We start from the raw sequence: 21,758 nt of genomic DNA, 5'->3' as shown, positions 1-21,758 counted from the left end.
ATTTCATAATATTAAGGAACGTTTTGAAAGAATGTTCATGGGCAGATTTTGGCTTGTTCTGGCAGGCTGATATGGTGGAAATTTTCATTTTTGTTTACATGCCTAGTAAGTTACTGTTACAGAACATGCTGCTCTTTATCTTACTCGTTTTAACATCTTTCCAACGTTTTCATACGAAAATCACGAACTTGCAAGCCTGGGTTTGTGTGATACCGTTTAATTCTGTATTAGAATCTTGAATTCAAATAATAATCATGCTTCAGAGTCTCTAGGAATGTACGTGAAGAAGTCGCACAAGAATGCAGTAATTGGGAACTGCTGATAAAAATAAACGAGACAAGCCTCCCTGATTTTATTTCTGTAACTGAATCCTACAGGTCACCACCCGTTTGTGGCCCTGCTAAACATGAAAGTCAGCTACACTCCTTCATAGCTCACTTATGAGCTATTGCTTTACGACAATTTTATTTTGATTTTCTGTAAACTTTGCTTTTGCCGTCCCTCGTCTACCAAATGACTGACAAGCGCCCGTCACTTGTTACTGTTGGTATTATAGTTCAATCCTCTGCCGCTGAATGTGCTAGAGGAGAGCTTCATTGCTGCCACCTTCTGGATGACGGCCGGATTAAACTTGTACACTAGTTTCCGTGGCAAGTTCCGAAGTCTTGGCACAGGCTGCAGCACTTTCGACCTGTAGTACGTCCTGTGGAAAAGCAGAGAACGGAGGGTTAAAAATAAGGACAGTGAAGCACGTGATTGGTCAGGGTTTGGAACATGATAGGCCGAATTGTCGAGCACAGCCCAAAACGAAATTATAACTTAATTCTCGAATGTTTAAAATGAACAATGATTTATTCCAGGCGACGGTGACTTTATGCTTTATTTTTGCTTGATTTTCCCAAAAATCAAAATAAACTCACTGTGTTGAACTTCGTATACCAGTTCAATTAACTGGGAGAATTTTCCATTCGTTCCATAAGTAATTCATAAGTTTCAGCCCTTCACTCAGGTTTACCAACGCTGCTAATACTCTTATTAGGTTTTTATGTGTTTGGATAGAAAATGGTTCCTGTGGAGGATACCTCTTCGTTATGGAATCCTCGTCAGCTTGCTGTTATTATTTATGTCTATATTTGTGTCTGTGCTTATTGTGTACATGCTTGCCGGTTACAGGAGCTGGTTCTTGGAAATAACTTTTAATCAGTCAGTGCAACTCAGTTACTGTTGAGCAAAATTAAACATAGGCTGAGTGTGTTAGAGAGCAGGGTACTGAGAATAATCTTGGCCTAAGAGGGAGGAAATGCATAGCGGGAGAAAATTAGGCTATAGGGAGTTCCGTAATTTGTGTCCCGTGGAACACTATCACGATGTGAGAACCAAGACCGGTCAACGAACGGGGCCGGTAATTGTTTATAAAGTTCTGGAGGGAAATTTGTGAATTGGATTTAGCTGGCTCAGGATAGGGTCCAGTGGTGTGCTGTTTTCAATACGGCAATAAACATTCGGTTTCCATAAAAGGTGGAGAATGTGGGTCACATGTTACAGTGATTCCCGACAGGGTTTTGGATTGGATATTGAATTTATTAGCCACTTAGATATCGTAACTACAAGTAATTATAACAGTCTCACGGAATTACACACTCCAAATATCATCACAACTACAGCACACACAAAGTCTTCTCTTCACAGCCTGACTTTCAACTGAACACTGAACTAGTTGCTCTCCCGGTTATAACATCTCGGCACGGACCGCACAGAACACACCGTTCTTCTGTTCATGTTCAGTTGTTTATTAAGAATCTGCTGCCTAGCAACGGACGTTGTGCGCTTTGTTTCGCGGCCGTTGCCTAGAAACGAATGTTATTTCAGAGCCGTTCGCTATCAACAGCTGTTTCTCTGGCTCCAGTTGTTGCTTTGAGCAAATATCCTACAGTATCTTGACTAGCAGAGCGAGTTAGTTAGCTCCACAGGGAGAACTCAGCTCGAGGGAAAGAGGTGGCATTTAAGCCAGGTTGTTACACCAAAGTCAGCCCCCACACTTCCTAAAGTTGATGGTAACTGAAAATTCCTATGTTTATTATTAGTCTTTCTCCCTATACCTCATTTTCTGTGTTTAGCTTATAATAAGCGTTTAGCTCAGTCAACCTCATTAATCTCATTTCATGCCGTGGTGATATGCAATTCAATTCTCTTGGGATGCGGTGAGACAGAGTCCACGTTGTACGTCGGTCACTAGTTGGCCTTCTGTATCAACCACAGATGATAGATGAACATGGGGCTTTTGGCGGAATGAGAACTGGCAGGGGAAACCCGAGTACTAGGAGGAAACTTGCCCCACTGCCTTTTGTCCATCAGAAATCTCACATGTCCTCACCTGGGGTCGAACCCGGGCCGCCGCGTTGGGAAGCCGGCCACTAACCACCTAGTGGTGGTAGGTAGTAACTACAGACAGATGACCTTGCCATAGCTCAAGCGGCTAGTCGCTGGCTTCCCACCGCGGCGGCCCGAGGTCGATCGCTGGTCTGGTCAAGTGGAATTTGTGGTGGACAAAGTGGCGCTGAGGCAGGTTTTCTCCGAGTACTTCGGTTTCCCCTGCCAATCTTCATTCCACCAATTCCTCCACAATCACCCTCACCTATCATCTGGGGCTGGTACAATAACCCAGAAGTGGCCGCAGTTCAAGGGACTTAGTCCCACCCAATTAGCAATAAAAAAATAAAAAATGGAAAAAAAAACTACATACGGATAGTTAGTCGGACACATAACTAACCCTAGAATTGCCAAGTGTCGTAAATTTCGATCTCTGCAAACGTTGTTATATCTTAAATATGTACATGTGCAACCTGTTGGTGTGGTATCTCAACTACAATGGAAGAAAGCGTTCCAGACGTTTCTTTCTGCTTATGGGGACTCAGGGAGGTCATAGGCCTACGCACAATTTGCCTTGAAAGAGGAATAGCTCTGGCAACACAAAATGGTGGCTTGGCACTGTGGGAATTAAACCGGCGCTTTAGGGTTAAAGATATCTATTATGTTAGTTCAGCGATGGCAGTGAAAAGTAATATGTTCATTTTTTTGTCCACCGCATTTGGTCGCCTGTGAAGCCTATTCCAAGCGCGAGGATACTATCTAGAGCGTAAGTTATTCGCTGAAAGAGTGGCCATTAAAATAACAAAATTATATTCCAGTTTATTTAACTTCCTGTCCCGAGTTCATAATCAGACAAACAGTATTGATATTTAAATTAACTTACGTTAGGCGTTGGAAGGCAGTGTTTCTGCCAGATATTACGGTGTCATACCTGTGTCCCAGAAAACTGTAACTTCCTTACATCTAGCAAATTTCCGCAATATTTTAATTTTGTCCGATGTAAATGAGATGTGCTTTCCAGTTCCTAATTTCTGAGCCAGTGTTGCCTGCGCGAGGTTTTTGACCATTCCAAGAATGAAGTTTGTGATTGGTGGATTCTAGAGTGGTCACGTGGTGTAAAGAAACTGGGACAATCCAAGCATTTGCATCCTAAATCATTTACGATAATTTCACTATTCCCATTTGAAAGTGTAATTGGTGTACGTTAGGAGAGAAATGGATTAGGGTTGTTGTCTTTGATAAAACAGCAGTGATCATCTTGAAGCGAGCAGTAAATATCATTTAGATACGAAGTTTACAAATATAAGCTGAGGTGGTCCGCCATGATGTGCCGCTCCCTGCTCGTTACGCGTTGAATCAGTGCGTCTGTCTCCATCAGGAGAAGTGAGGAGCCGGGTAGCCAAGTCTCAAGTGTGACAGATATCTCCTGTGGTAGTGGGGGGGGAGGTAAGTAAGGCAATCCCACAGAATTTTTTTAATAAATCACTCACATATACGCATACGTACACACACACACATCCACACTCACACACAAAAGACAACCATCATGAGTATTTCAATTTTTAGCGCTTTGAAAGTTGGCAACCGTGAAAAAATAATCTTAAAGCAAAGTAAAGGTCTTTGCATATTTCTGTGTTATGGCCTGGGTTTACTTAAATTGAATATCGCGCTATTTTTGGCTAGACTAAAGTAGTAGAACTCATTGAACTATGATCGAAGGTGTCATAAGCTCAGGCAGAGAACTACACACCACACACTTCAGACTTGAAACGTATAACTTATTGCATCGCGACTTAAGTCTGCTGAGCAGTCCGGTATGCGCTGTATGACCTGGGGGGGGGGATTCTACTGTTAGGAGACAAAATCATCCAATTAAATCAGCGATTTTCTGCAGCACTTTTCAGAAACTGAGATAACTTGTAGAAAAACGCGCTAAGAATCAGCACTGAGCCAGAGGTTTTTGCCATTTGTTACTGAAATTTGGAATCTCTTCTTTCCAGGTAACGCTGAGAACACCGTCGCAGAAATATCACGAATTCACCTTGAGTTTGTCGGACTACCCCGGAATTCGCCTGGATGGACTTTGTAAAACCAAGCAAACCTTTCAGAAATAGGCCGCGGTATAGCTCAAGCGGTTAGTCGCTGGCTTCCCACCGCGGCGGGCCGGGTTCGATCCCGGGTCTCATCAAGTGGGATTTGTGATGGACAAAGTGTGCTGGGGCGAGTTTTCTTTGAGTACTTTGGTTTCCTCTGCCAATCTTCATTCAGCCAAATTCTCCATCATCATAATCACCTGGGGCAGGCTACAATACGCCAATCAGTGGCCGCCGTGGCGAGTGGACCCAGTTGGATACCCCCCCCATAAGCAAATTAAAAAAAAACCTTTCAGAATTCTTGATGTCAAGTCCGAAGTTTTTATCGAAAATTGCCCAAAATACAGGTTTCAAGAAGGTCTTCTAAATAAGCGTCTTTCGTAAAAATGATGACAGAGAGACTATTGTTGGCAGATCCCCCTACCGGCAGAATTAATACCACATGCAGCAGGCGTGTGCGCATACACACAATCTCACGGCATGAAGAGATTATAGTCCTGCAGGTTATGCAGCACGGTGCAGCACTGAGAGCACGACAAGAGCATCGGAATACGAGAAGGCGATCTTGCAGATAAGCTTCCCCGCGCTCTCTTGCAAGTATGATAAGACAAGTCACGTGGTCGGAGATAAGCTTTTACGCAAAAGAAAAGAAACAAACATGTACGAGGAATGTGTACAATAAATAGCAGAATTGAAAGAAACTCAGAATGGCTTTTACCTAAATGGGAGTTCCTGTTATTCTCGGCAACTGAAAACATGGGCGAGACCATATGAATGACTCCATCCTCTGTTTACATGACGGCAGCGCGTATCCGTCCGACTTCAGATAGCCCCACGCTAAAACGTGCTGCGCCTCGCCTTGTTGTGTATGGTGACACATGAGGTATGGTGATGCTTACTATAAACTGCTGTATATGTTAATTCCTATGTGGTATATGGGGATACATAGTATGTAATGAATTGTTTTATAAGGTAATTGATATAATATGTTATATAGCGGCCTCCGTAGTCTAAGGGTAATGTACCCACCTCATGACTCAAGGTACGCGGGTTCAAACCCGGCGGAGGTTGTGGAATTTTTAAGGGCGGAAAAATTCAGGGAACAAGTCCTCCGGGAGGGACGTTTAGCCGTGGGTCCCGTAAAAGATCCTCATGTCTCTAGAAGACCTCTGAGCAAAATCAGGCAAATTTCCCGCCCAAGTAGTTTCCAATGCCACTGATAGATGGGGGGAAGCATCGAGTACCGAGGGCCGACCTCGTTGGCTGAACGGGGCTGATAGCACGCACCAATACCAGTAGGGTATGGCGACTGGTAGAATATCAAAGGGGGATGTACAATAGACTATTAGTCGCGGTGCATGGGGAAACCCACCCCCTCCAATAATAATAATAATAACAATATGTTATATGGTATATTGTAATATGAGGAAAAGACTGTACCTTATGGATACATAGTATGAGGAAACAATTGTACCAACAGAAAGTATCAAGAGATTAACTTCAGGAAGGATCAAAAGATTAGAGCTTTGTCATTCAGCTGTGCTGTCACAAGAAAGATGCTTGTTTTTTTACTAAGAACAAGACAGCTGTGGACCCTCCAAAAACTCACGAGGGTGATGCAATGAATGACGCTAGTCAGATTACTCTAGCAGGGTAACGCCAGCAGGAGCTGTCTGATACCAGGAGTCGGCCGCTGCCCTTGCTCAGGCAGACCACTGATTTTCTTACAAACAGGGTTTTCTCTACAACTGTGTACATTATCAATAAATGTATTAGTTAATTTCAAGTTGCAGTACTCTCACAGCCCGCACTGACTCCCAAGGGAACCGCTCACCCTGCCAACCTGCAGTCTGTCCCATCACCGGGATACACCATTGGTGTCAGGCCTGTGTGGTAGCTGCATCCAGAGACTGAACCCAGTACGTCGCCAAGGGAGAAAGAGGTATACCAGGTGGGATATCATCTTTCAGAAGACGTCAAGTGAACGGTAAGAAAATTCCAGTGGTACTACAACTCATTGACTGAGTGAAGGCTCATTAACTGGGCAGTCGAAGAGGTATTCAGCCAGCCGATAGTGGAGAGAAAAATATTTAGAATTCAAGCCCCGGAAGTTGGACTGAAAATATAAAAGTGGAATAAGCGACCAACCCGTATAAAAGTGGCGACCCTTCCATAAATAACCTAACTAATAAGAACTGAATTTTCAGCTGAAAAGGAAAGGCCAGCGGAGAACGAGGTAACGTCCCCATCCAGCGAACGAGAAGGTAGGTCAACAACCTCCAGCCGTTGAGTTATACTGCAGAGGAACCCCAACAGCGAGATCTGCACGCCAGCGCTACGGAAGACCGGCCGCAAAATCCACCACCACTACACGTCGTAGAGAAGGCGACGAAAACGGTGAGTCTTTGCTAAACGTTTATGAGTGCCAGGTCTAACAAAGTGAATACGCAAGTTGTGGAAGCAGATAGTTCAGATAGCATGGCTGAAGAGTACATTAGTTTGAGCGAGGCGCTAAAACTGGGGGGAATTACGGGGATTTCTGAGAAACACCTACATAGAGAAACGTACCCTAGATTTCCATGCGACTCAATTGTTCAAGGCTAGGCAAGGGAAATCTGATAGTACACGTATATCAGAATGGATACAGAAAATCCAGACATTAGGTTCGAAATTCCAAGAGGCTGCGCTTACTGATTGCACAGACGAAGAGAGGGCAGGTATTTTAACCTTGTCGGATCGCTTGCGAAATATTTGCTTTATGCAAGGGCTATATTCCGATAGGGTACAGACCACTGTTCGCAGCCGAAATCACGATGATTTCGACGAAATGGCAGAAACCGCTCTTGAAGAGGAAAGTGCCATTATTTCTAAACTAGAAAGATATAGAGGGCAAGCTAATGGCTCAGTTCAGTGTACTATTTGCAATAAGGTGGGACATGTGAGTAGCAAGTGTTTTTCAAAAACAAAACGGGAAAATAGGGTAAGCCAATTTTCCGTCAAGAAAAACAGACGCCAGAAATCATATGCTTTGCCTGTGGGGAAAAGGGTCACTTTGCTAAAGAATGTAGAAATCAAGGAAGGAAAAGGGCAGGTCAGGAAGGCCAAAGATCAGAGACCGCGGGAAACGGGGGCCGACTGTCAGCTCACAGTCGGCAGGCAGTCAGTGCTATTCAGTAGGCTGTATCAGTGAAAATAGGAAAGAATACATAGAGTTAGAGGTCCGGGAAAGTTTTTTTTCCTCCAATAATTATACAATCTCTCCATTAAGTGTGGATAATAAGTACATTTTATGGTTAATTTACATATAGCAAAAGGAAAGAGAGTACTTGACGTGGTGAGCATATTCCAATGAACATGCTCAATTCTTATTTTAACTGCTTCGTAATATGCAGTTAAGTGTTGTATTATTCGAATCTGGTGGGCAAATCTGATGGTTTAAATCTGTTTAGCCTCCTGATTTCCCCTTTGTCGTCGAGTAGTTTTTGTGCCAAGTCGTTCGGATGGGCCTGGAGTCTGATTTTATACTTTTTGCTGATTTTTTTTTATTTCCTCTCTTACTGTTGGTACATCTAGGTCCTTGTGTAGTACCGTGTTCGGCACATACCACGGTGCGTTAACTATTATTCGTAATACTTTGCTTTGAAATCGTTGGAGAATTTCTATGTTTGAGATCCGGGAAAGTAAGACAGGAAAATTGAAGTTCTTACTGGACACGGGGGCTGATATTTGCCTCGTAAAGAGTACAAGTTTGTTAGGGACTACCGAGTTCGATCCCCAACAAAAGGTGAAAGTCAAAAGTCTATCGTGGAAACACATGGTGTGGTGAGTGTATGTATTCACGAAGGGGAAGTAAATATTCCGTTCGACTTCCATTTCGTTAATAAACAGGTGGAACTCGTCTATGATGGAATCGTGGGTAGAGACTTTCTGCAACATACTAGGGCCAAAGTATGTTACGATAGTAACGCAGTCACATTCAAAGCAGGGGGTACGGAATGGACTGAGAGAATGATGGGTAACGAAATAGTTCAGGGAACTATAGCAATAAAGTAATGGAGGTTTGGAAAGAAGTCACAGAATTCCGAAGGGGTACTTACGACACTATATAGATGAGGATCGGAGTAACTGGGATGTCTGGGTACATATGCAGTGTACGTGTACAACACGTCTGTACACACATCCACAGGTTACACGCCATTTGAGCTCGTGTATGCCATCAGCACTACAAGAGAACCCTAGTGCCCAATATAATTATGGCAATTTTTAGTTGAACTGAAGGGCAGGCTACAAACAGCCCATAGCATAGCCAGGGAAAGGTTGATAGGTCATAAAGAAAAGAGCAAGGAATATTATGACAAAACCACAAAGGAGGCTACATTTAGGGTAGGAGACAAGGTTCTCCTGTACGACGAAACTGTAAGGAGACGGAGATGAGGAAAACTTAACTCCCAGTGGTTAGGACCCTATGAAATTATCGGGTTAGACAGAGTAAATGCCACCATTAAGAAGAGCAAACGAACTCAGAAGGTTCATCTGAACCGATTAAAACCATTTTATTAAAAAAAAAATCTTTTTGGATTGCCGTGAACTTAGAGCAAAATTTCTTTACAGATGGTTCCATGGCGATTATGGCTATTCACAGTGTGGATCACGCTTTATCTTCCAATATGTGAGATGGAGTCATCAGCTGAGGGACTGGGATATTCTGTAGATAGATATGATGACTCTCCGGGACTGTATTACGAACTCTTAGGGGAGGCCACGTTATATAACACAGAGTGGAAAACTGTGTTTGCCTAAGGCAAACGGACAGTGAGACGGAGCAGCTAGGCCAGTATATCAGTTTTATAGGTAAATTATGCCGGGCTACTGAGGTTCAGAACTGGACAGACTGTAATCGTTTTTTTTCATTGTCTAATGATAGACTTAAGCAGGTAAAGGGGACTGAAAAACTGTTGCACGAATTAATTGGAAATTCGGGACACATCCGCAGACTTAGGGGAGCCCTAAATTTTGTGGGAGAAATTAGTAAGATATCATTTGGAACCCTAGATTCGGATGATGCTGATTATTACAATGAGCAGATTAAGCATTTTGAGGAAGAAACCGAAGACATGACTAGCATTATGAAACAGCAACTCTCTATAATAAAGGCATCGCTAGGAACCATGACTAGTGCTATCTCCGACATGGAATACAATGACCATGCAATTAAGGAGGGATTGTCTAGCTTAAAATCTTACATGGAAAAGTTTAGCTCAGAAACGGAAACGCAGTTAAACATACTGAGTGTAAAGGTCACAGTAGAGGGATACATCGCTCGAGCTAATCGCGCTCTTGATGCCATGCAGAGGAATTTAGATTTGATGATAGAGAGCGTCCTAAACGCACAAAATGGTATTTTGCAACCCCAAATAGTCTCACCAGATCTACTTATGGAGACATTACAAAAAAGTGCTTCAGTATTTCCAAAAGATACCATGGCACCATTCACCTTCAGCAAGGATTCAATCAGTTTGATTTCTAAACTATGTGATGTTCACATTTACATACTCGTAAAAGATGGAATATTAGGTTATATAATAAGCTTACCTTTAATCAGCAGAGGTACATTTAAGGTGTTTTGATTGATACCACTGCCAGTAGGTATAGAGAAAAATAGGTTTGTTTGCCTTGAAACAGGTAATGAAGTATTGTACTTGTACTATGTTGATCAAATAAGACAATATTATTTTGCCACAAGCCGAGAGGAATTAAGACGCTGTAAATCGGCAGAACCAAACGCATACATATGTAAGCAAAGTCAACCCTTGTTGAACAGTCACATGCAGGAATCATGTGAAATAAAATTATTGCAACCACCGCTAAATATTCCAAAAATTGTGATACATGGGTAGTACAGATCATACATACGGTTTGGACCCAGTTAGAGAAAAACAATGAATGGATTTATTTCATACCATCTAATGATGACATTACGCTTGTATGTCCAGAAAAGGGACCTGTAAACACAGTGCTTGGAGGCACTGGTAAGTTGAGTATTCAACCGGGATGTAAGGGATACAGTAAAACAGCCCTGTTGACTACCCAAAACACTGTTCAAGTAAATACCTCGAAACACGGAGGAGATTTGTTATCCAAAGTGGAATCACGATTTGAGTGTTGTGAACAGTTCGGTACATCAATTAACTTGAGTCGTATTGAATTAGATATGAAGTTGAAACATGTGGCAACGCACATGGAAGACCTGAAATTTGCTAGTTGTAAGATCTCCGAGTTGCAGATGGAAACATATCCAGTACCGCAAAACTTATTCAGTGCTAATGTACAGTGTGATCACTGTAGTAATATTGTACGGTTTATACAGACTTGTGAAATTTGTTGTGACCCGTTGGAGGAAAAGCAAAATACGGCAATAGCTGCAGAAACGGAATGTTTAAGCCTTCCTGCGGAAGCCAGTGGAACTGGAAATGTTATCAATATCAATATTAAAACCAGTAATGAGAGTTTGTCACGAAGTTCGGAAGCGATACCATTGAGGGACATTGACGAAGAATCAAGGAGAGAGGAAGCAGTCCAGACCTCCGGAGATGCAAACGGGGGAAAGCAAATAAACCGTCCTTTTAAAGGCACAATTAAGGTCTTAACTGGGCCTCATTTTAAGGGGGGGGGGTTTATATGGTGACACCTGGTATAGATTGTTGTATAAGGTACGGTGATGTAAGATTTGAGGCTTTCACGGCGGTGACTATGAAGGAAGCAGTCTTCTGGGATTTGGCACCGTGTATATGTGGTGTTAACCGACGTTTCGGAGGAACGTATTGCCTCCATGTTCAGGGTAGAAGGAAAAATATAAGAAATCCGCAAGCGAAGAGACCGTGAGAACCGGTAAACGCAGAACCAACCGGTTCTTCTTGTCTAACCGCAACCTTCGTACCATTGAACTCCAAGATTCCTGGATTCCTTGGCCGTTTCCCCCCACCCTTCGCCCCCTGACCATATATGGCCTTAATCGCTCTTCACTGTTCCCATTGGTCCCCTCTCCCTAAACACCCCCCCTGCCTACTTCCTATATAAAGACGCGCCTTTCACTTCCTAATCATTACAGCTACTGCTCTCTGTATTCGCAACGCCTTTCACCTGTCCTGAAGATGGAGGCGATACGTTCCTCCGAAACGTCGGCTGAAACAAAGAATATACGGCGCCAGATCCCAGAAGACGACTTTCTTCATAGTAATCGCCGTGAAAACCTTAAAACTTACATACCTAAACTGACTTTTATTCGGTAAGGTTGCGTACTTAGTTCAGGCACTATGCTACAAGCCGAAAGGTCAAAGGTTCGAATCCCGATGACGTCATTGGATTTGTTTTTCAATTTACCTAATCCCAGCAGCACTATGGTCTTGGGGTCGACTCAGCCTCTAACAGAAATGAGTGCCAGGAATCTTCCTTGCTGGTAAAGGGCGGCCGGCGCGTAATACTGATAACCTCACTGTCATGTGTGAGCCTCGACGTCTCACAACCCTATGGGCCTCCACGGCCTGTTACAGGGATAGCTGTTTTTTTTTCTTTCTTTTTATTATTCAACGCTCCCTAAACAATGCATTACGGACCCTGGTTCGTGGAGTGGTTGCATTCTACCTGAAGTCGCTGCTTGGAGCACACTCGACGCACTGTGTTCGCACAGCATCGTTACGGTTTTATTGTAGCGAGAGCTACTGGCAAACCACAGCTTCAAGCTGTACGTGTATATGCTGTGACGAATTGCACATACTTTGGCAAAAATTGATCAGAGTTTGCATAAGGCCGGCGACAAATTCACATTTACACGTGTCCAGTGTGAGACGGGATGGCTCAGTCGGTGTAGCAACTAGGCTGCGGGTTCGATCACTGGCGAATTGGGGTTCAATTCCCCGCAGGGAAAGAGATATTTCTTTTCTCCATAACGTCCAGACGGGATCTGGGGCCCACCCAGCCTCTTTTCCAATCAGTTCTGGGGCGTGAAACTGACCATTCACATCCATTTAGGGCAGAGGTGGAGCTATACCTTCACTTCACCGTACGTCTTCATGGCGTGATGCTTAATTAATTAAGCAGAAGGATGTAACCTCTTTACCATGTGCTCAACAAACAGTTCAAAATGTTCTGCTGAAATTCGGTAGGAGAGCCTTTCAATGATTTGAATTTTATTATTCCAATTTTTATGTAAATTTTATCAGCTGCAGAGAATGTTGTTAGTAGTTTCAGACAGTAAACTGCTTTCCAGTCTTTCCTCTTGAATATGTTTTAATATGAATATTACCATGACGACAAAAATTTCACAATAAGTATAATCCCCTTCAGATTTTCCGATTAAAATTTTGTACGCGTTGCATGCCCATCCCCTTGATTGTCCAATTTCAATGCAATTGGCGGGGAGTACGAATTATGGCGCTGTCCATTCGCCTGTCAATTCCTGCCTTTTGATGCAGATATTTCTCTCGGTCTCCTGAGTCTCCATCCTGCCTTTAGGCAGGTGGTTCCAAAAGTGTGGGGCGCAGCTCTCTAGTGGTGCACGAACAATCTGTCACAGGCCCACAGTATCCTGTGGGAAAACTTATGTAGTGAAACGGATCAAAATCGCAAAAGACCGACTGTCTGATATCGCGCATTTGTAAAATCTTGATAAAACTTATTGTTTAAAAATCCAAAATGTGTTGATGAGAGTCCGAGACCCAGCCAACCTCCTCCCCCTTGGGGTCAAAGCGGCCGGAGCGTGAAGCTGACTACTCACTTCCATCTAGTGTCGCGGTCAAGAATGGTGCAGCTATACATTCACCCCCCCCCCACGTATCTCATGGCATAGTGCATGAATGATTAACCACAGGGACAACTTTTACCTTCATGCAAAACCGGCGATGTTTCTTATATATAATAGAGAGAGAGAGAAAGATTGAGAGGAATCCAGGACAGCGCAGTTAGTATAGCGACTGGCTACGGGCTGGACGACCGAGGGATCGGAGTTCGATTCCCGGGAGGGTCAAGAATTTTCTCTTCACGTCGTCCAGACCAGCTCTAGGGCCCACCCAGCCTGTAATCAGTGGGTATCGGGGCCTCTTTCCCCCGGGGTAAAGCGGGAGGGACAGGAAGCTGACCGCTCCTCTCCAAGAAGTACCGACGCGAAGAAAACGGGTTATCTATACATTCACTCCCCCCCTGCGCCATCATGCTGTAGTGCTTAAGTTTTCGAAAGAGTTTTATTGTAGATGAATGTGATCACATGTCAGGAGATAGTGCTCGCCACAGCCCACACAGTCCAGCCATTTTGCAAAGATTATAACACCTTTAGAGATACACCACTTCAGGATTAAACTCATGTTAGCTCAGCACCCTCTGTTGGTGGAGAAGGAACGAAACAATTTCTATGGTTTCTTGGACAAGGCACAACAATCAACTGTTGCATTTATGTGTAGAAGGTAAAGTTATCACTGTAACAGGCCGGGGGCCCATAGGGTTTAAACACGTCGAGAGTCCCACATTTTCTAGACAATCGGCTTACAGATGGTAAGGTTGTCAGCCTTACGCGCCGGCCGCCCTTTACTCCCAGGATGATTTCAGGTACTCATTTCTGTTAGAGGCTGAGTCGACCCCAGGGCCATGGTGCGGCTGGAAAGATTAGGTAAATTGAAAAATCCATCTCATCGGGACTCGAACCCGCGACCTTCCGGCATCTAGCATAGTGCCTCAACCAAGTACGCTACCGCGTGACCCCACTAACATGCCCTGATTTGGGCATGAGAAATGTACGTGTAGCATACTACACAGAAGAGTTGATTTACGATTGTCTCTTTATGCGTGTTATTCGTGGTAGATGTCATTAAAGGTCGCCATCGCTGTATAAAAGCTTGTACAGGGCGTAACTGCACGAGTTCCACATACCACAACAAAGAAAAAAGGTCCGTATGACCAGCCACAACTCACAAATTAACTATTTCCGGACACGTGATAAGGCCACTTTTTCTTGTTTTAGTATATGGATCGCTTGCGTAAAGTTTGTCCTCAGTTACGCCCTGTAAAAGCAATTAATGATTGGATGCTTCTCTCTGCATTCTCAGCTTACACGTATATAATCAAAGAATTGAAAAGCGAAGTGCGTCAGAGCGCACTCATAATTGTGCTGTTCTGCGCAGCGGCCCAGGGTTACAGTTGTAACACAGGTGTCCGGATTAAGGCAGCGTCTACACGAGCGCACAAAATGCGTCCGTTGTAGAAATAAACAAGACAGGCGAATGCTACCCTTTCTTCAGGATCCACTGCAGACAAAACTACGCACCGCATTCTGCAGCTGTGTGGTGTCCTCAGCAAAGTACATTCGTTACAACGGACGCATTTTGTGCCCTCGTGTAGACGCTGCCTGAAGGTATCAAAAATAACAAATTTATATCTCGGAAACTAATTGTCATACACGTATCCGGGTTCCTGTCAGAAAGGAAAACTCTGAAAGTTTTTTTCCATGCCCGGCTTCCGCGCATGCGCCAGCTGGTGCTTTCGGCGAGCTGAGAAACGATGTCGACACCACAGGAACAGGTTCACTGCGCGTTGTGGCTAGCAGAGTTGCAAATTCCTACGGCTGTCCAGCGTCGTTTTAGAACGTGATATGGACGTCAGCCTCCTACACGTAAAAGCGCTCGGTTCTGGGACAACACAACAAACTGAGGACTACAGGTAGTCTGTTGCATGTAAAATCTGGAAAGACATGGACCTCCGAAGAAAATGTCAGTCGTATTGGAGAGGCATTCCAGCGAAGTCCGCCCAAATCAATTCGTGCTGCTAGCTTGCAGTTACGTACAAATTCCACGTTTATTTTTATTGCCAGTGGGGTGGGACTAAGTCCCTTGTACTGCGGCCATTTCTGGCCTATTGTACCAGCCCAAGATGATAGGTGAGGGTGATTGTGAAGCAATTGGTGGAATGAAGATTGGTAGGGGAAACCGAAGTACTCGGGACAAAAACCTACCCCAGCGCCACTTTGTCCACCACAAATCCCACTTGACCAGACCCGCGATCGAACCCGGGCCTCCGCGGTGGGAAGCCAGCGACTAACCGCTTGAGCTATGGCACTGCCAATTCCACGTTTAACAGTGCACGATGTGTTACACGAGTCAGTGGAGTTGTAAACAGGCACAACTGCAGAATTTGGAGCAGTCAAATTCCACATGTCACAGGTGAGTTTGGAGAGAGGCAGCCCCTAAAGTGAACGTGAGGGCCGGCTTAATGCAAGACAAGTTAATTGGACCGTTCTTTCCGGAAAAGTCTGTGACAAGACGTTGGTACGTGGGCATGCTGGAGCTGTGTGCGCTGCCCCAATTACCACCTCAAGCTATCCTCCAACAAGATGGGGTGCCGCCACATTTCTGTCACCATATTAGGAATCACATGGAGAGGGATATGGTTGGGAGATAGATCGGCAGAGGTGAACCAATCGCTTGGCCTCCTAGATCCCAGATTTAATCCCACTGGGCCTTTTCTTGTGGGGTTACGCGAAGATCATTGTCTACCACGTTAAGATCAGCGGCCTTCAACACCTGAAAGCCCGCAGAAAGGACGTTGTGGCCACGGTAACACCAAACATGCCTCAAGCAACGTGGAACGAGGTCTAATATCGTCTGGATATTTGCCGAACCACTAAGGGGGCCCACATTGAGAAAGAAAAAACTTGACAGTTTTCCTTTGTAATGCTGTAAGCCATAAAATGTGTATAAGAAATGCATTCTGAGATATAATTATTTTGGATACCTTTCATCCGGACACCCTATACTACTCTTCTTGGTTATCAGTGTGTACAGGACATACTGAGAACTGAGCCTCTTCGGAAGATTCAGAACACTCGCTAAACTGTTTCGAAAGCCTGAATGAAGCCGCAGGCGCTCTCTGAGAGTCGGATAAAATAATTACTAGGAATTGAGACCACATCATTTCCGAAAGGAGTGGCTAATCTCGCGTTCTTCGTAAAGGACCGACGCCTTGCATTTCGACAAACTCGTGTGGCTTGGGAAACACTCGTATATCCGCTCTGATGTGTTGAGGCGGGGAGACAGGCCATGCATCTGTTCTCCCCGTTTTCCCTTTTTACGCCGATATTCAAAAGAGATAAGTTTAGTGAATATGAATACCAAACACTGGAACTGTGTTTTAAAATTGTGTTATTTTGTAGGAGAAGGGCGAGCAGACTAGGACTGGAGATCCGAATTAGGCTTGCGGAGATTTTATGGAAATTCTCATAAAAATAATATTTGGCGTGCTTTCCTTCTTTTGAAAACATTAAAAGTAGGCTCATGAGTCACGTTGCTGTCCTTCTATCCCCTAAAAGCGTTCGAATGCCTGTAGGCTACTCGGGACGGGCAAGCTTGAGGAGGAGCAATGATATGAGGCTTGAAAACAGAAACAGCGGAGGAAAGTAGGCGGTTAGTTCTTCCCAGAACTTCTTCTTAATTTTTATGAACATTTGTTTTTATTTCTCAAGCAACACAGTAAAATATTTCTTTCACGGGAACTTAAGGAGATATTTTCAGTTGATTTTTAAGCAGTAAACGTTTATTTTGACCATTAGATCATCGCTGCGAAGATATGCAATCAGTTCGACCATAATTTGGCAGGAGACGGCATTCATGTATACTTTAATGTCGAGAGAAAATATGATACTGAACCGTATATCGTGACGTAAAATTTACGGAGAGGCTGGCAGTAAGCAAACGAGCGATTCAAAAATTGTATATAGAGAGGTTTAATCTTGTGAAAATAAATGCGGTGGAGGGGTAGAGAACAGCATCAGTCTCAGAAAAGTTCGCAGCTTCGAAAATCTTATATGATATGCGTATTCATAGAGCTTGGGAAGCTGTTAAGGATAATATAAAAATTGCGACCAAATGGAGTGTAGGTTATTCTGAATTGAAGAAGCATATGCCATGGTTTGACAAAGGATGTTCAGAATTATTAGATCACAAAGAAAAAGCCAAATTACAATTGTTACAAGATCCAAGCGAAATAAATATGAATAATTTGAACAGTGTAAGGCACGAAGTTGCATTTCACAAAAGGAGAGAATATCTGAAATACAAAATTAATGAGCTTGCAACACAATAATAACAAGAAGGTCAGAGACATATCTAGAGGGACAGATGAACTTAAGGCGGGTTACCAACCTAGGACTACTCGTATATCGTTAAAGGATGAGAATGTTGATCTGCTTGCAGATTCCCATAACATTTTGAACAGGTGGAGGAACTACTTCTCTCAGTTATTGAATGTACATAGGGTCAGTGCTGTTAGGCACACAGAAATCCATACAGCTGCGCCGTTAGTACCTGACGTTGAGGTTTAAAGTGCTTTTGCAAAATTGAAACGGTATAAATCGCCCGGCAGAACTTATTCAAACAGGAGGCGAAATATTACATTCTAGATCCATACGCTAATTACTTCTATTTGGCATAAGGAAAAATTGCCTGATCAGTGGAAGGAGTCTATTATTGTACCAGTTCACAAGAAGAGTGATAAAACTGACTGCAGTAATTATAGGGGGATATCACTGCTATCAACTTCATACAAATTTTTTTCCAATATTCTTCTCCCAAGGTTAAGTCCATATATACATGAAATTATTGGGGATCGTCAGTGTGGGTTTCGACGTAACAGATCAATCACTGATCAGATACTGGAAAAAATGGGAGTACAATGAGACAGTACATCAGCTATTCATAGACTTCAAGACAGCCTATGATTCGTTCAGGAGAGGTGTACTGTACAGTATTCTGATAGAGTCTGGGGCACCTATGATTAAAATGTGTTTAAATGAAACGAAAGGTAAGGTAAACATTTGTTTAATTTGCCTATTCAGTGTGGTCTAAAATGAGGAGATGCTTTAAAGCCATTGCGTTTCAGCTTCTTGAAAATATACCATTACGAAAGTCCATGAAAACCAGGCGGGACAAAAATTAAATGGAAGACATCAGCTGCTGTCCTATCCTGATGATGTCAGTTTATTGGGAGATAACATATGTACCAAAAGAGAAACACGGGAACCGTAACTGACGCCAGTAAGCAAGTTGGCAGAGAATACTAAGTACAGTACATTTGCCATCTCTTCACCAAAATGAATGGCAAAGTCACGACATAAAGTTGCTAACATGTTTTGGAAATATGGCGCAGTTCAGATATTTTGGAGCGACTGTAACAAATGAAAACCTGATTCAGGAGGAAGTTAAGACGAGACTGAATTCGGGTAATGCTTGCTACGATTCAGTACAGAACATTTTGTCTACTCTCTAAAACGTACAAACGTATACAAAACTATAATTTTGCCTCTCGTTCTGTTTCGATGTGAAACTTTGGTCTCTGACATTAAGGGAGGAACATAGACCGAGGTTGTTTGAGAACAGGGTGCTGAGGTCTATATATTTGGACCTAAGAGGGATGAAGTGACGGGAGATTGGTGAAAACTGCATAATGAGGAGCTTAATAACTTGTACTCTTCTCCAAGCGTAATTGTAATGATCAGGTCAAGGAGGATGAGATGCACAGGGCGTGTAGCACGGATGGGGCGAAGAGAAATGCATATACAGTTTTGGTGGGAAATTCAGAAGGAAAGAGACTACTAGGAAGACATTGACGCAGGCGGGAAAATAATGTAACGAGAAAGTCTGGGAGGAATTAATCGTCCAACTTGCTGCGGCACTTGCCACATTTAAAACGACTAGCCCAACGATACTTATATTGCTTGTGTGTTCGTTGCCGCGGAACGTGTATACTGAGCCGTTGCTTAGCCACGAAAGGGGATACACATACACACAAGCGGCCTCCGTAGTCTAGAGGTAACGTTCCCACCTCATGACTCTTGGTACGCGGGTTCAAATACCCGGCGGAGGCCGTCGAATTTTTAAGGGCGGAAAAATTCAGGGAACAAGTCCTCCGGGAGGGACTTTAAGCTGTGTGTCCCGTGTCGTAACTTTACGGCACGTAAAAGAACCTCATATCCCCAAAGGGGATCACTGAGCCAAATTCCAGGACGTTTCCCGCCCAACAATAGTCTCTAAGGCCTCTGATAGATGGGGGAAGCATTATAGACACCGCTAAGCAAGTGGCCGAACTCGCTTGCTCGGCGGGACTGATGATACGCACCATTTATCGGTAGGGTAAAGAGACTGGTAGAATATCAAACTGGTAGCGGTGCATGGGGAAACTCACCCTCTCTAAATAACTAACTAACTAATTAATACACATACACACACACAGTAAGGTGATTCCATAAACCTTCTTATATTTCTTTAAAAACTGGAGGGGTAGATCTTAGAGAGACAGGACTGGATGGGGACCAGTGGAGGGCTCTTGTGAACACGGTAATGAACCTTCGGGTTCCATAAAATGGGGGAAGCTCTTGAGCAGCTGCATGACTGGCGGCTTCTCAAGAAGAAGTAATTTCCATGGAGTTAGTTAATTAATCATTCGAAGCTACCTAAGACGTATCGCACTGTGCCCGTACACTTGCAGCCCTACTCTGGCTCTTCAACTGTGAAATTTACTCATCCCTGCTCAAGGGAAATCGGTAAGAATAGTGTTAAACGGTTTTATCTAAGTTTGTAAGCGAATTTTCAGGCTTCCCCTCACTTTCTGAAAAAAAGAACGTTGGTGTTACCCACGATTAGATTCAGACAAGAAGTGGGTGGCAAGGGATGTTATATAAAAAGGTAAAGCTGACCAGGCGACACCCTCTATCCGCTAAAGTTGGCACTGACTTCGCCGACAAGTGGGGGTCGCTCGGTCGGTATAGTTCGCTTGCGGACTAAAATCACGGAGTTTGTTTTTCTTTTGTCTCCGTAACAGACAAATAGGATTGTGAGACGTCGAGGCTCCCACATTGTCTAGACAGTCGGATCAGAGAGGGCGATGATGTCAGCCTTAAGCGTCGGCAGCCTGTTGTCCCCAGAAATCTTCCTGGTACTCATTTCTGTTAGAGGCTGAATCGACCCCAGGGCAATAGTGCGCTGGAAGGACTAGGTCGGTTGAAAATTCTACTGAGCTCATCGGGAAAGAAATCTTCAGGCTTGTACCGCAGTGCCTCAACCAACTGTGCTACTGCGTGCCCCAGGGATATTATTGTGTACATATATATTTTTCTTTTCAGATACCAGATAAAGTTTCCGAGATAATTTAATAGTGTTTCATAAAAGAATGAATCTATAAAAGTGTAGCTTGTTTTGTGATAAAGTGGCCTATTTAAACATTCAACAGCGTTGTGATTATTTCCTATCTCGAGATATTGTGCATACTTCTTAGCAAGCGGCTCGGTTGGGTAAGCAACAGATAAGAATATTGATTCGTCTGCATGTTGCAGGAATATCAAGCGAGTCAGCAGAAAACTGGACCACTGTATCACTGAAAGCGTCTGACGTCCCTACTTGTTTACTTTACTTGAACTTATCTTGCAGTTCTGCTCATAGTGCGTCCGTCTCCGGGAATAGTGACGCCGTCAGTCTCCGCCGCGCGTACTTGCATCCAGTCATGACGTAGGGCCTATTGTAGGATTTGAGGTAGTTTCAGCGGTGGATAAGAAGAGTTACTGCCTTCTGGGATATAACGCTGCGTAGTCCTTTGAAATTCAAACGATGTTTCGGAGGAACATATCACCTCCATCTTCAGGGTCGAATAAGCCGAGCAAGATACCAACGTGAGTCAGCTTGCCACCTGCTTTTACGCTTATTCGACCCTGAAGATGGAGGCATTATATCCCCCAAAAAATAATACTCTTCAGAGGGGATGTTTTCTGATCCCCCTACCGGTAGAATACAAGGGAGAGTCAGTAAATAGGTCACAAATGAAAGTAAAACAGTAATCACTAGGTAGCAGAAGCCCATGCGCATGTTCAGAGGTTTGTTTCAGTAGTCAACATGGCGGCTGTGCTTGAGGCGTGAACTACCGAAGAGCAGCGTTCTGTTGGGCAAAAGACTCAATGCAAAGATATTCATAAAGAAATGTTTCCTGTTTACGGTGGGTAGTGTTTGTCATGTAAAGCGGTTCACAGCTGGGTGGCAAATATTTCGATGCTGAGGAAGAGGTTGAAACGGAGGTGCGGAAGTGGCTGAGACAACAATCAAAAGACTTGTATACTGCGGGTGTCGACGCACTGGTAAAGCGATCGGACAAGTGTATCAGTGTTGTTGGGGGATAAGTCAAGAAATAAATGTTTTTTCCAGGTTCGCTTATCACATGTTCTTTTATATGCATTTGTTACCCATTTACTGCCTCTCCTTCGAATGTAGTGAT

The 21,758-nt window shown here is 43.7% G+C and overlaps 1 protein-coding gene across 3 annotated transcripts in view; it reads right to left on the bottom strand.

Moving 5' to 3' along the window:
* Positions 1 to 319: 319 nt before the first annotated feature.
* The window catches only part of LOC111868148, a 65,439-nt gene continuing 44,000 nt past the window's right edge, over positions 320 to 21,758 (bottom strand). For all 3 annotated transcript variants that reach the window (XM_033752944.1, XM_033752943.1, XM_023858572.2), the window contains one exon: positions 320 to 703. In XM_033752944.1, the coding sequence (XP_033608835.1) occupies positions 532 to 703 (172 nt within the window). In that variant the 3' untranslated portion in view covers positions 320 to 531. The remainder of the gene's footprint in view (positions 704 to 21,758) is intronic.

This window comes from Cryptotermes secundus, unplaced genomic scaffold (assembly GCF_002891405.2).
Source record: "Cryptotermes secundus unplaced genomic scaffold, Csec_1.0 scaffold2757, whole genome shotgun sequence".
Lineage (NCBI taxonomy): Eukaryota > Metazoa > Arthropoda > Insecta > Blattodea > Kalotermitidae > Cryptotermes > Cryptotermes secundus.
This window is presented reverse-complemented; position numbering and strand designations above follow the sequence as displayed.